We start from the raw sequence: 16015 nt of genomic DNA, 5'->3' as shown, positions 1-16015 counted from the left end.
CCCCAGCACTGGGAGCGGACTGTAAGAGATGAAAATTGAAAATTACAGAAAGTTTTACTTTATTTTAATCAATATACACACCATTGTAATTAATTAGCCTCTGAAATAGGGTGGAGTTTAAAAACAAGAGAAAGTGCTTTCCAAACACTTTCTCTATGCTCCCATTCCTCTGTTTCCCAAGGCTGTCGCATTGTACTGACCAAATTATTTACATGGGTGTGTTACTATGGCTGGAAATAACTCAATCTTTAGGTAGAAAAAGCACTCCTGATGATGAACTCAAAATAAAATTAAAAATTAATTCCTTTAAGGAACCAAATATTAGGCAATGCTTTTCCAAAACATCACAGCTTACTCTCCATCCCTTTTTATTTCAGGTTCTCTACGTATGAAAAAAAAAAAAAGCTTTGCTGGTAGCAATGTTTGCTCTCATCCAGGGATAAACATGTGCTACTGGTTGGCTTCTCCAGCACTTTCTTTTTGTTCCAGAGGTGCAACAGGGCAAAATGATTGTCTGGAATTACTCCTGATGGATCTACAACAACAGAGCTCTCCCGCACAGGGACTCTGTGCAGCCCCTGCATTTTCTGTACCCCCCACCAGAGGCACGTATTGCTCCCAGCTCAAACACAGTCCCAATTCTGCAAACTTTCAGCAGAAAACGCTGAGAAAACAATATTGGTTTCATGAATCAAGAATAAAAATCACAAGGCATTGTCCTACACTGGGCATCAGGAAGCTGTGGAGTGAAAAGTTTGATTGTCTCCCGTGTCAGCAAATGCCAGCAACGTGCCACGGAGCACAACACAGCTTTGACACCGAGGGGACAACTAGGGGTACAAAAAATTGATTGTGTTGACTGACACCAAAGCTGTGAGCTTGATCTGCAGGCTGAACACACAGCCACTGTAACATCAGAATGTTTTTCTGTTGGAGAGATGACGGCTAAATGTAGAAAAAGATGTGTTTTAAAAGAAAGGAAGTCCAGAAATTATACTATTTATACCAGAATAATTAATCCTCAATAAAACAGCACTGACTTACTAAAAAGTGGCTACCACTTTAGAAATAAAGGCTTAATTCGTGCTCATTTTTACACATTACCCCTTAATGGTGCTGAACGGCTTGGAAGGGATACACAACCTCGGCTTACGAGGTTTAATCCAGCCCGTATTAGGGGCTCTATCTTGTGACGATCATCCCCTGCTTATCCCAGCACGGCTTTGCCCCGCTTTGTGTCACATCCTGCAGCCACCGCTCCTACCACGCCGAGCACTTCTCCGGGCTGCCCAGCCCCCGTTTCGCAACCCGGCAATGCCTTTTCACACCGTTTGCAAATAATTTGCACTCTGAGAACTCCCATCACATTCGGTTTGCCTACGCTGACAACTAAAGAGCGCTGAAGGAGAAACGCCACGCATTGTGACTTATGGGCGGCCATCTCCATCCTCAAAAAACCCCAACAAAAACAAACACAAAACTCCAGACTGAGTTTAACACGCTGTTAACAGGCTTCTCCCTTTCCAGCAAGTCTCTTATTAATCAGAGCGCATCTGCTAAGCCGGGCCAAGGCAGGCAGCAGCCTGCTCTGCCCACCCCTTTGCTCCATCGCATCCGAACGGCTCCTGCATTCCTGGCCTTATTCCCCGGGGCATTTCCCTGGGACAAAGCGCCGGGACGAGTTATTTGCTGGAGCCGCACCGCCGGCCCCGGCTCCGCAGCCGTCCCCGCTTCTCGGGCTTTTGCGCCAGTTTTCCCCAGTTCCGAGCCCGGCATCACCCCTCGGAGCGGGGCTGGGAGATAAGCTTAAATCGGGCCCGGGGTTTTTCACCCCCTCGCACTTGGCAGCCGCTGCCAAACCTCATTCCTGCTGGGGCTGAGCCGCGGCCGAGCCCCGTCTCCGGCTGCTCTCGGGTCCCTCCTCCGCGCACGGCGGCGCGGCCGCGGAGCCGCGTCCGGAGCGGGGATGAGGATGCTGGAGCCGAACCCCCGCGCTGCCCCCGCGCATCCTCACCCTGCCCGCAGGCTCCGCGCTGGATGGCGATGACGGGCGGCTGCCGGAGGCTCTCTGCTCGGCGGCTGGCGGCCCGCAGCTGGCAGTGGCTGGCGTAGGTGACCGCGTCGCTGCCGCACACGGGCTCGCTGCTGGCGCACTGGCAGCGCCCCGCGGCCGCCCGCTTGCGCACGGTGGCCGAGGCGGGCACGGCTCCGGGCGGCAGCACGCACTGCAGCCCCTCTCCGCAGGGCGGGCCCGCTGCCCCGCACGCCTCGCCCTCCTCCGCGCCGCACACGCGGCAGCAGCCGCAGGCGTCGGGCACCGGCCCGCCGGGACAGCCCGCGGGCAGCGCCGGGCAGCGGGAGCGATCGCAGCGCTCGGGGCAGGCGGGCGGCGGCGCGGCCAGCAGCGGCGGCAGCGCGGAGGGCAGCAGGGCCGCCAGCAGCAGCGTCCAGCCCCGCAGCGGCATCGCGGCGGCGGCTCCGGGCCCGGCGCGGTGAGCGCGCCCGGGGACGGGCGGCCGCTTTAAGGGAGACGCGGCGGGGCGGGGCGGCACCGCGGGCACGGCCCCCCCGGCTGCGACATCCACACACCGCCCCCCTGGGACAGTGACACCCCCCTGGGATAGCGACACCCCCCTGGGACAGTGACACCCCCCTGGGACAGTGACACCCCCCTGGGATAGCGACACCCCCCTGGGACAGTGACACCCCCCTGGGATAGCGACATCGCCCCCGGGACAGTGACACCCCACCTGGGACAGTGACATCCCCCCGGGCTGCGACATCCACACACCGCCCCCCCGGGATAGCGACATCCCCTGGGACAGTGACATCCCCTGGGATAGAGACACCCCCCTGGGACAGTGACACCCCCCTGGGATAGCGACATCGCCCCCGGGACAGTGACACCCCACCTGGGACAATGACACCCCCCTGGGACAGTGACACCCCACCTGGGACAGTGACATCCCCCCGGGCTGCGACATCCACACACCGCCCCCCCGGGATAGCGACATCCCCTGGGACAGTGACATCCCCTGGGATAGAGACACCCCCCTGGGACAGTGACACCCCCCTGGGATAGCGACATCGCCCCCGGGACAGTGACACCCCACCTGGGACAATGACACCCCCCTGGGACAGTGACACCCCACCTGGGACAGTGACATCCCCCCGGGCTGCGACATCCACACACCGCCCCCCCGGGATAGCGACATCCCCCGGGATAGCGACATCGCCCCCGGGACAGTGACACCCCCCTGGGACAGTGACACCCCCCTGGGACAGTGACATCCCCCCGGGCTGCGACATCCCCTGGGATAGAGACACCCCCCTGGGACAGTGACACCCCCCCTGGGACAATGACACCCCCCCTGGGACAGTGACATCCCCCCGAGCTGCGACATCCCCTGGGATAGAGACACGCCCCTGGGACAGTGACATCCCCCCAGGCTGCGACATCCCCCCGGGACAGCGACATCCCCCGGGATAGAGACACTCCCTTGGGACAGTGGCACCCCCCCTGGGACAGTGACACCCCCCCGGGCTGCGACATCCCCACACCGCCCCCCTGGGACAGTGACACCCCCCTGGAACAGTGACACCCCGCCTGGGACAGTGACAACCCCCCGGGACAGCGACATTGCCCCCGGGATAGCGACACCCCCTGGGACAGTGACATATCTCCGGGACAGTGACATCCCCCCGGGCTGCGACATCCCCACACCGCCCCCCGGGACAGCGACGTCCCTCGGGATAGCGACACCCCCCCGGGACAGTGACACCCCCCCGGGATAGCGACATCCCCCCCGGGATAGCGACATCCCCCCCGGGACAGTGACACCCCCCCGGGATAGCGACATCCCCCCGGGATAGTGACATCCCCCGGGACAGCTGATACAGAGTGCAAATTTAACAGGATATAAATCCATTTAGATTTCAGTGAAATGTGCCACTTTAAGCTTGCTAAATATACTATTTAGTCTAGTAACTGCAGCCCTAGAAAACTACCCCAGCTAAAAAGAAAAAAAAATGCAAATTTCCACACTAAAAGATGAGAAGAAAGACTCCTCAGACCTTGAAACAGACAGGGCAGAGTGACCCAAGAATTCTTTCTGTACTTTCTAACAAAAACTGAGTACAAGTATAACTAGCTATAAGTGCAATGTAAAATCAGCAAAATTATTATGCATTAACCTATTGTGAAATTCTATGCATATAAAAATTAGTAAAGGTAATAAAAAAAGATCAAGAGTTCTCAGAGGTACCCATGTCCATTGAAAAGCAGTAAGTCCCGACATGCGTCCACAGCACTGCAAATAAACATAGCCATTCCCTACAAATCTTTATTAGAATTGTAAGGATTGATTTTTTCATCCACGTTTCACAGCGACATCCCCTCCCCGCCGCGGAGGGGGAACTCAGCGGTGGAAGCGCCGGCGATTAAGATCGGGAGAAAAGGCGATAAGGAGCTCCTGCACAACGGGGAAGGGGATGTGAACGCTTGCCCAGCTCAGGAATTTCGGGAAAACAACCCCGAGTTAGCGCCGATAAAGTTTCCAGCTGATAAAGGGATGCGGGGAGCGCGGGGCCGGTACCGTGCTGGAAGGAGTGGAGGAACCATCCATTCTATGTAAATATATGCAAATATCAGGTAATTTCTATCCAGATCAATTCCCCGGGGGTATTCCCGTGAGATTCCCGGCTCGGAGGCGCTGGCCGGTACCCCAGGGATGGGAGGAAGGAAGGGATGGGAGGAAGGATGCTCCCGAGCCTTCTGCTCCAGCCGACATGCTCAGAGCCGCAGGGCGAGGTGGATACCAGCAATTAACAGGAGGTTAATCAACCGAAATAATAATAGGAGGGAAAAAAAAAAAAAAAAAAAAGCCGTTTTCCACCATCCCACAGGCAGGCTGATCTCATTTATCCGGCAGCTGGGCACCGGGCAGAGCCCATGGACAGCGGCCCCTCTGCCATCTGCTCCTCGGGCACACACAGTGCTCTAAAGGAGATTTAATTACAACCAAGCGCCCTCCGAGGGACAGGGCATCCCTGCCAAAGCTGAGAGGGAAGGGGTTAACAGAGCTGGGAACGAAGCAAAGCCAATTTTTTTTTTTTATTTAAATTACAAGCCGATTAAACTTTTGAACTGACTCCCAATCTATAATTATTTAAGTGTACCTTTATCAGGCGCCGATAACCAAGCAGCTAATGAACTTTACAACCCATTAGGCAAGAGGAAATGCTGTTAGCTGTTAGATGAGCTGCGACCAAGGAGTTGAACTTGTCAGTAACTGCATTAATACAAAAGAATTCAAAATATTTTTCCCTAGGAAAAGTTTAGCAACGAGCCACTTGAGCAGGTAGAAGGAACGTCCCAAGCACCAGAATGCAAATTGTTCTGTGGAACGCCATAAAAACGCATCAAACTGCGTGCAAAACTTATTAAATTGTTGGTTAGTACCTGAACCTTGGAAACCACTTATATTTCAGTGTTACTAGTTAAAATTCCAGTGTGAACTCTTTACATCTGCAGTTTTGCAATGACTTCTACACTCTGCAAGAAAAGAGATTTCAGGAGAATAATCTGATTTCAGAAGTGGCCCAAACAGTAAAATGGAACAATTCACAAAAAATTGTCTTAATACTGAAATAATTTGTGTTAATAAGAAAAACTCAAAAATATTTACAAGTTAAAAACCTTTTAAGTGTATGTATATCCACATACATATATATACCGCCTACACATATATATATGGGGGATATATATATGCATATAAATATATATGGATGGATATAATGGCAAAAAGTTTCCAAGTAATTAATTATCCACTGATTACCGACTACTTTTAATAGGCTTTGGGGTTTTATAAGCATGGGGGTTTTTGGTTTGGTTTGGGTTTTGCACCTTTTTAAATAAAGACAATTTTTTTAAGGAATGGTGATGAGCTTTTAGCAAGAAACAACCCCCACCAAAAAAAACCAAAAAAAACCCAAAAAAAAACCCAAACAAAAAAACCCCAAACCCATTAAAATAGAAAAAAAAAACCAAAAAAAAAAAAACAACACACACACACACACAAAAAAAAAAAAAAAAACAAACAACCCAAAACAACATAACAAAAAACAGGTTCAGGAAATATATCATTAACTCCTATTTGGAAGCATGAACAAAATATTCAAAGATAAGTGAATTATTGTGGGGTTTCATCCTCCCCAGCCCAGAAAGGCTCTCTGCTCTCCTCTCACATTGCTGTGGTCAGAGAACTTACTGCTCAAAGCCACTGCAGCCTTATCTCCACAGACAGGAAAAAATTACCCACAGTGGGAAAGCTCCAGGTTCTGTCATCCTCCCTCCATGGAAGATTTTGTCTCTTTTTATCTTTACCTTTGATAATGGTTGTTTTAGAGAGCAAAGGTGTACAATTTTTTTTAACACGTCATCCAACACTATCGGCTTCAAACACTTTTTGGTAAGAATGTAAATCTTCTATTGAGTATTAAAAATATAATATTTTATGATATTTATAGTTGTCATGTAGGTGCACAAAATCTGAATGTAAACGTGTTGCTTTCCAGAATAACCGAGCTAAGTCTTTGGGGAGGTTAATAAATTAGCTCACTGAAAAATAGATTTTTCTATTTTTGTTATTTTAAAAATTGCCTATCTGATCTGTGCAGAAGTGCCTTAGACCTGAGAGGTGCTGCATACCCAGCAATTATTATTTCTCCTCCATCTGACACAAACAGTTCCTCAAGCCAGCAGACATTAACCACCAGAAAGGCCAAAAATGTGGTCTGAAAAAACCACTCTGGAGCCTCAGAGGTAAAATATCTCCTACTTTTCAGAGAGAACTGGCTGATAGGAGGCTCCACCTAGAGATCACACGCTAGAAATTCTCCTAGAGGTCTGGAAGTGTGGGCACCGCTGCCAGGGATGCTGTGCCAGCCTCGCCCTGCGACCTGGGCACACACAGAAAGGGGGGGAGCAAGTAAAGGATGAAAAATGGGCACAGAATAAAAAGGGTGAAGTCTGAGTCAAGAAGGGTCCCGGCTAGAAAAGAGGATGAAGGAGCTTTGGGAAAGTTGGAATGCTGATAGTATGAGAGAACTCCAACTTCTTGGACTTTGCAGAAAGATTTTCCAACTTCATTCTGTTTGCTTCGTTATTATAAGAATTTTGCTTCGTGCCTTAATGGCTTCCTCTCAGATTTTTGGGGGGAAAAGTGTAACATCCCTACTCGCACCTCCCAAAAACCCAGGACTTCTCCACTTTAATATAACAAGAGAAATCTTATAAAAACTTAAAGAAAAAAAACAAACCTTTATAAAAACTAGACTCATTGCTAAAAGCAGAAAAAAAAAAAAAAAAAAAAAAAGCCACTGCTTTGAAAGGGAATGGCTTCAAACCAGGGAATTTAAAACTCCACGTTCTTTTCCTGATATAATCTAGCCCTGGTGCTTGACAAGCATTAATTGCTGGCATAATTTACAAACTAAGCGAACCATCAGGGTGTCTTTTGCAAAGTCTGACACGAAGCCAAGCGACCTGCCCCAAGAAACAATGGCTAATCTGCACGGAGCGCGTCCCTGCGGTCTGGTGGCATTTCCTTCCTGTCGCAGGGCAGCGCTGCCAGCAGGAGCGCACGTCCAACCCCGCGGGCTGTAAAACAGCCCCGAAACTTCGGCATTTACCCAGAACAAAGCCACTGCCACCCCTCTGAAGGGACAGAGGGGCCACTGGAATCCGGGCAATCGGGGCAAGTCTGGATTTCGGGAAAGCATCCTCTGATCCATCAGTGTAAAGCCAGGAAAATCCATGGTTGTCAGAACCTGAGCTATTGATGATCCCGAGATTGTAGAAAGAAGCCATCATTGGTCTGTGCTGGTTTCCAGGTTGTTTATTCTGTTTATCTCTCACATGTTCTGCTGCCCTGCCCAGCTCTGTCCTGCAGGGCAGCGTGTGGGGCTCTGCCCTCAGTGGGATGTGACAAACATTAAATACCAGAAACTCCCTGGGCTGCATTTACAAGAACGTGCCAATATCTGTCACCTACGTTGGACAGTGTGTCCCCAGCCTGAACCAACAGTAAAATGCCAACACCACAGTGAGACATGGAGGGCATGAAGAAGGAGAAAAAGGACAAGGCACACCCAATTTCCTCCAGCTTGTCCCCTTTGGACCCCTCATCTAGAATCCTAAAATTTTACTTTTGCACCCGTGCCACACTTAATTATTATTTATATCAACCACTCAGAGCTGGTAATTCATCCTGTAAGATTGCAAACTCTTTTCCATGGGCAGAGATCACAGCCAGTGTCTCTGGGGGCTCTGTCCAGGGGGTTCCTGTCCCCTGCCAGGGTCCCAGGGCAGCCAGAGGGATGCTCTGCATTCCCACCCATGGCACATCTTCCCCCGGGATGTTTTTTATCAGAGGTGACTCAGGTGTGCCCGGCTGCCATCAGAACAGAGTGGTTGAAATTCTTGCAAGATGCGTTCACCGTGCCTGCCGATATGCAAAATTCCACTCGTTTGAAATGCAAATCCCTAATTACAGTGTCAAAGGCGACACTTTGAAGGGCAGCGTTCAACAGCTACCGGGCCATTAGCAGTGCCTTCACAAATGAGCGCCAGTTTCTTTTCCTCCGTGGTTTTCAAGTGAAAAACCTAGGCAGACAAGTCCCAGGGCAGGATTCAGGTTTCAGTTCTCCCGAGAGCTGCCTTCAGTATTTCTTTATTTTACTTCACTTCAGCAGTGAGCTCACTGGCTTGCAGCATCAAATAATTTGTAGGCTGTTCTACAAAGTTCAGGTGACTATTAAGACATTAAACAAACTGTTAAAAGGTAATACTACACATGGCACAGAGGGTTTCACTGCCTTAATTTCAGCTTTTAGACTGAAATTCCCTATCCAATATTTCCCCTTCTTTCATTTCCTCCCTCTCTTCTCTCACCTCTATTTAAAATGGAATTGCTAAAATGACAGTAGGATTTCTGTTCCACACCTTCAGAGTGTCTGTATTAGGTGCACTCTGTAATTCCTCCATACATTATAATACTTACTGTAAAACCTACAAAAAAATAGCCTAAAAAAAGACCAAAAATAAAACCACCACCACCACCAAAAAAAAACAAAAAAACAAAAAAAACCCAGCCTGGAACAGTCTAGTGACTTAAAAACTGGAGTCTCCGGATCAGTTTTTAAGTATGAAATACACTTTAAAAGCAAATTAGTACTAGACTTGACTGATTTTTAAAGCTGGAGAGTGACCCCTAGGTGGTGCTGACATGCTGATATTCCACGAGGTTAAGGAATATTCCACTTTATTAAACTGTATCCTAACACATCACCCCTCAGCAGCTGCCCCAGGAATGTGCACTGCAGTCAGCAGTTCCATTTTCTGTCAATATTTTATTCTAACACACTGAGTTTAAATCCGTGGCCATACAGAATAATTGGATTTCCTCTGCAGTGAAGGGGCAGAGAGCACAGCCAGGTGGGGGCAGTGGAATCTGGGTAATTGTGGCCAGTCTGGATTTCAGGAAAACATTTCTGAGACAGAAAAATCCATGGTACAATTTTTTTTTTTTTTTTTTTTACCAATATCCCTTGCATAACATGTAAAACTTCCACAGAAGAAACTGAGATTAGCACAAGGAAATCAGCTCAGTCTGTCCAATTTCATTCTTAGGCTACACAACCTGATTAGATTTGAAGAATTAGAGATGTTATGGCTGAATAAAGGAGAATCTGATTTCTTACAAGCTGAAAAAGAATATATTGCTCTGATCAAATATTTGCCATGGTGCAAAGAAACTCAGCCAGATATTATTTTAAGTTACCCAAACTGATTTATTGACAATTTAAATGTGACATATTTACAGCACTGTTTCTAAAATAATTTAACAATTTTCATAGATTTATAAAAGTACTGATAAATAGGAGACCCTGACAGTGACCAACCACAAATATTTCCCTATGCTACTGAACTACAACAGTAGTTCATTTCTTTTTTCATTTTTCTCTTTTTCCCTCTTTTTCTAAGTCCCATAATGGAGCTGCTTTACTTCCACCCAATGTGTAAAATTGCCAATACCAAAATACAATAAAATGACCATGCAGTGTGAAAGCTGTACCAGAGCAAGTGATTTCAGATGTTAGACTACAGTAAAAATATTGCAATGCAAAGTGTCTTCCACACAGAATGTACTTGTGAAAAAATAAGCTTTTAAAGAGCGAATGGTTTATTTTTATAGAAATTAAAACCTACAATACTAGTACAGACATTTACAGTAATTTCCAATTTTGTGCTAGTTTTCACATATATCTAAAGTCAAACAAAACCAGTAATTTACAGACACCACTGCCTTAAGACAGTGGTTAGTTAGCTTATGGATAAAAAAAAAAAAAAAAAAGAAAGAAACAAACCAAAACCAAAAGAAGGTGCTGATATAATTTAAAGTTTTGAAATTCAGTATATTCCATTCTTGTATGACACCAATTATTCTGTCCTGGGATCAACAAATTGCTGTGGTAAAGCCATCCATATCTCTCAAGAAGTCAGTTTGGAAGTTGGAGAGAAGATGGACTTGCCTGATATGTATCTTAGGTTCCAGCAGACACAGAAGTCTCACAAAGCTGGACAGTCAGGATCACAGTAAGCAGCAGCATGAGATATTTGTGGGGTTGGGATTAAAGCAAATGTTTTTTTTTTTCCAAAAATGATGAAAAGTACACACCACCTAATCCAATACTTGAAATGTAAAGGTTCTCCTCGCTGGCATCACCGATGCCCCATAACACAATGTACACAAACAACAAAACACTCACTTTTTAAGAACACATATTGCACAGCAGTGGGTGCAACACCAGAACACTGGTACCCCTGGCATGAATCTTGTTTTAAAGAGCTGTTTCAAACTATGTTATCCAGAGCAACTCCAAGCCAACGCTCAAACCCAGTAAGAATGGTCTGTGTACATCACTAACCCAAAAGTGTTTCAACAAAGTGAGAGAAAACACAGGCACTTCAGATTCTTAGTGCACCAGAAGTTATAGGCCACGATTGCAGGACTAGGAACATTCAGTACCAATAACAACACAACTAAAGGAGCTCTTCCACTGATCAATACAGAAACAAGAACTGCTCACAAAGCACTGGGAAGGAAATCGTTCTCAAAACAGTAACCAAACAATACATTTAAACATTTAAGAAAACATAATTGCTGCAAAGCCTAATATAGCACAACATAAACCCTACTTAGTTAAAAATATCTAAAGTGTCCAAATTCCAAAGTCCAAATTCTCTTCTCCCCCCTCCAAAACACCAATACATGCAGTCCATGGAAATCCAAATGTGCAAAAAGTTATAACCCACCTTTAGGAGTGCATCAAAAATAGGCTGACTATTCAAAATATTATTTTAGTGGAAATTTTACAGCACCATAACTAGAATTCCAAGGGAGTTCAGAATTCTTGTTCTGATAACAAATCAGTTGACACTGTTGATCTTAAAGAACAGAAGAAACATTTTGTGCATTTCCTGGTATCTGAAAGTTACAGAGAGAAAAGATTCTCATACATGGCTAAAATCTTACTGTCGTTTAAGATGAAATTAAACAATCACATTTGTTGGCAACAAGTTCTCCAAAACACAGCATTAGTTGCAAATTTAGTAAACCTGCCAGATTAGGAATTAGAAGTTGCTGGTACCTTGCTTACTTGCAGAAGTACTTTTTTTTTTTTTGTTTAATGTGTTTTGGGTATTTTTTTTTTCCTAAACTGTGCAGTTTGGCCCCTCCCTAGTAAGTGATTTACTATCAGGCTCTGAGAAAATGCCTAAGGTCCATGTCTGACCCTCAGCTGAAAGGCAACACACAAACACATTATATATACCCATGTGTGCACAGGAACACACACACACACATATATATAACAGCAGTGCTCCGGTTTGTATTTTTTTTTTTTTGTTTTGTTTTTTTTTTGTTCTCATTTCCTGGAATTTTCTTTGGTTCAAAGTCCGAGCGAGGAAATTAAAGGACCGAACAAACGGATCATTCTCCAAACGCTTCCATGCCTACACATCACTGACTGGAAGGCTTGCATCATCCAGATCCACCAGGCCAGGATCCTGTTCCTGAGTGCCATTTTTGCTCCGGGGTTCCCAGGGACCCCGGTCAGTCACTTTGGAAGTTGATTCTCTTGCAGCGACAGCCTGGATCTTGTAGCTCCTTGGCTTGGCCTTGGTAAAAGACTCGTGAAATCCTCGCTTCTCCAAGGCAGGGGGTTTGGGGTGAGGGGCTGGGACCAGAGGGCTGCTGTGAGGGGCTGTGGAATGTGAGCTGGCGGCGGCTGGGCCGGCAGGACGGACAGCATGGCCGGGTTCGGCAGGAGGCTCGGGATGCTCCTGGAAAAAGAAGGGAATGCGTCAGATGGAGTGGCTGAAGGCGCCTTGGAAAGACGCAGTTTCAGATTTCAGACTCGCCAACAAAACAAACAAACAAACAAACAAAATAATCGAGACAGAAAATACACAAAGCGAAGCTTCAGCCACGGCAGCAGGAGGCAGGTGCTTTCTGAGGCACTGCTTTACCAAGTGTGAGCTCACAGCAACATCAGCTGCTGCGCTTCACAAAATTAAATTCTTAAATCAAGCACAGCAGCTCTGCAGACTTTAGTCCAGCAAATTGAAGTTCCTCATTTTACTAAGATGTTAAATAACTTCTTGAAGATGCACACTTTAAAGGCCATTGAAAGTCACATCTTTCCAAAAGAAAAATGTATTCAGACCTATTAATATAAATAATATCCTGGATCCTGAAGTAAATGCACATTTTACTGTTCCCTGTTCTTGGAGCACCAAATCTTCCCAATTTCTTCCAAGGACCAAAAAAAGATTTTAAGCTATCAAGACTATATAAAAATAGACAAAGTTAATGACCTAGAAAATAAACTGATACTTAAGCTACTCCTTCCATGCAAGTTATTGTTTTGTATTTATTATCATTATTCTGCTGACTTTTACATAACTACCAAAATATCTTCCACCATTTACTTACTGACAAAAACAAGTCCCCAGACTACCCAGGAATGATTTAGTAGTCTGAAGAACAGGCATGGAATGCCACTTGGATGTCCTGGGATAGCCTGACCTGAAGAGGAACAAGAAGTTCCCTGGGCTCTGCATTGCATCCATCAGTTCTGTCAGGATGTCTCAAATCCCTGAGCAGTGCAGGGTTTGAAATGCTCTGATCCAAATGCTGTGTAATGTTGCAGTGAACTGTGTGTGCATTAGGAGCTGCAGCTGCTGCCAGTTCTGCCATCACCAGTGTTAGTCCAGGAACTAAAGGGATCTGCCAGCCCATGTGCACACACAAATCAAGGCATTTCTCAAGCACATTTGTTAGGAGAAAAAAAAAAAACAAACCCCAAACCCATCACAGATGTGTGTCCAAGATGCAAATATAAATCCTAAATTAAATACTTTTTTTTTCCACCGTATTTTTTCAAGTTTATTTTAGAATGTTATGATATTCTTATGACATATGAATTAATAATTTAATCAAAATGGATTCTGCCAAGTACTACCATATTTCTTTTTATAAATGAGCTTAACATTATTGGATGAACTTGTGCAACTTTTCTTTTTGGACTTGAGTTTGGTGTTAACTTCACTAAAGTATTTCATATAATTTACACTGCCTTATTTCATATCTGACTTGATACTCCACTTAAGGAAAAAAGTTTGCTTTAGAAGAACTTATGATTCACTGATTTACCTACTGTTTTTATTTTTAATTATTTTACTTCACCAAATAGGACAAAGGGGATATTAGGACAAGATCTCTTGAATTTTTGCTTTGCTGTCCTGAAGGATACTCAGATTTTACTACCCACACTGGCTGTAATTTCAGAGTTCAGAGACTGTGCTGCTGCACCCTCCCGAGGTGCCCTGCTTTGAACAGGGTATTGATTATACATTATGATTTAATGCTTCTATGTTTGAACTAATCATTTCATGCAGAGGTCTCATAAGCCATGCAGATCAGGCTATTATAGACCCTTCCAAATCCTAGAGTTACAACGTGCATGGTCTGTGTGCACTCATCTGTATCAGTTTGTGGGCAGCTTCCATTTCATCTCGCTCCTGCGCAGTTTCAAAACAAATGTAAAGTAAAATGGAAATATGAACTCTCATGCAAATTAGCTTTAGTACTTTCCTATTAAAGTGACATCACTTGTGTTAAAATATTTACTGTGCTTTGATGTATAAGCAGTGGTTTTGGTGTTTTTCATTTCCAATCATTTTGAAAGCATGAAAAAACAGTGCAAACCTGTGAGCGAATGATATTATTGATGAGTTAGTTTTAAGTAATGGTAATGACAACAGGTAGCATTATTTTTTAGTTTGTTTTATAGTGCAAATTAGTGTCTAGTCTTAGCCCTCTGTTAAGAAGGCAAGTTTCCATGAGAGCCCACATACGTGCTGCATTCACCAGTTCTTGATGTATACCTCTGTATACAAGGATTCGACAGCCTTCTGGCCTGCCGCATCTGGAACACAGTGCAAAGCTAAGATTAGAGTCACCTGGACTGGGGAGAGAGACAACAGAGGGAACAAGAAGTGATGCAGACAGTCATAGCTACATTGCTCAGTTAGCCCCACACGAAAAAAAAAAACCACAGGAAAAAAAGCATACAGAAAAGAAGAGTTACCTTCGTGTTTTCATTGCCCCCACAAAGAGAAAGTTTATATCAGGAAGTTTTACTTAAAAGCATGAAGCAGCTACCAAAAATTGGTTGAAAGCTTAGGCTGAGTTACGAGAAACATTGGTAGTAATGCAAATCTGTAGTCAAAAGCCAGGTTTGAATTATTAGATTTCAGATTATGGGGGTAATGATATATCCAGGTTATTACAAAACATCCCAGAGACAGAAAATGAAAAACACAGCATGCAGTACCTGAACTGTGAAGTATTCCTGGTGCAACATCTGGGCATAGTTGGAGACACTGTGACACCAGAGTAACTCCACTACTTTCCACAAGTTAATAACCTTTGTGCTACACAACTAACACAGTTTAAATGCTAGTAGGTGTGAAATGCTGGCATCCATGTGGCTCCAGAAATATTAACACTTGTCACAGTGCCCCAGTTCAGTACTGCAAGATGCTGTTCTCACTGCATTTCCAACAGCAAGAACTAATTCATGTGAGCACAGATCTCTTAGTTTAAATTTTCATCTGTATCTGCATATACAATAAACTATCAGCAACAGAGAATGACAATTTAGCAGTGAGAGTTGTTACAAAGAAATTAGGGTATTGTCATTTGATTGCAAAACACAGCAATTAGCAGAAACACCTCACAGGAATTAGAAAGTTCTACTTTAACTCCCAAACTAGTAATAGTGACAGATCATACTGGACTTCTCCAGGTTAGCACTGCATTATCTACGTGTTCGAGACAAACAATGCACAGCAAGTCACAGGTAGGACTAAAAAAGTGCTCCATTAAAAACACAAAGTATTTATTTGATGTTTGAAAGTTCATGCAAAGAGGCCACGTTGGTACAGGACAGGAGAGAGGAAAGGTAAAGGAAAACCAGGAGTGGGCAGGAGGCACTGGCAGCCCCTCCGAGGCGCAGGGTGACGTACGGAAGCCGCGGATCTGCCGGGTCCCCGCTGTGCTACGATGGCCCCAGAAATGGCCTTGATCCAGCTGTGCATGTCCTCGGGGCTGTCTGCCTGCAGCAACATCAGCAGCACGGTCAGCAGCAGCCCTCAGCCTGCCCACTGCCCCACACCTGCAGCCACAACCTCCCCCTGCTGCTCACTGTGCTGCCAAAACACGGGCGACCTTATTTCTTACAGGCAGGCTTTATTTCTTAACCCAGACATTTCTTACTCTGAAATACTTAAAATGTATACAGCTATATAAAGCAATAAATAAAATGTCCTCAAGATCACATTCCCCCTGGAAATCATGCCATGGTCAAAGTGAAGGAGTGCTGCTAT

General features: G+C 45.5%; 2 protein-coding genes across 7 annotated transcripts in view; both read right to left on the bottom strand.

Annotated features, from left to right (window-relative positions):
• HTRA1 (HtrA serine peptidase 1) overlaps positions 1-2465 on the bottom strand; it is a 31024-nt gene extending 28559 nt beyond the window's left edge. Inside the window, exon 1 of the mRNA XM_077784732.1 lies at positions 2015-2465. Within this exon, the coding sequence (XP_077640858.1) occupies positions 2015-2465 (451 nt within the window). The remainder of the gene's footprint in view (positions 1-2014) is intronic.
• Positions 2466-9828: 7363 nt separating this feature from the next.
• PLEKHA1 (pleckstrin homology domain containing A1) overlaps positions 9829-16015 on the bottom strand; it is a 31274-nt gene continuing 25087 nt past the window's right edge. For 2 of the 6 annotated variants that reach the window (XM_021553619.3, XM_077784733.1), the window contains exons 11-12: positions 15656-15745; positions 9829-12406 (exon numbers count right to left, since the gene is read on the bottom strand). In XM_021553619.3, the coding sequence (XP_021409294.1) occupies positions 12077-12406; positions 15656-15745 (420 nt within the window). In that variant the 3' untranslated portion in view covers positions 9829-12076. Of the gene's footprint in view, positions 12407-14482; positions 14593-15655; positions 15746-16015 lie in introns of those variants that run through there. The other 4 variants (XM_077784735.1, XM_021553620.3, XM_021553622.3 and 1 more) reach the window with 4 other exon arrangements.

The sequence above is a fragment of the Lonchura striata genome, chromosome 7 (genome assembly GCF_046129695.1).
Source record: "Lonchura striata isolate bLonStr1 chromosome 7, bLonStr1.mat, whole genome shotgun sequence".
Classification (NCBI taxonomy): Eukaryota; Metazoa; Chordata; class Aves; order Passeriformes; family Estrildidae; genus Lonchura; species Lonchura striata.
Note: the sequence above shows the minus strand (reverse complement) of the source record. Positions and strands in the feature narration are given on the sequence as shown.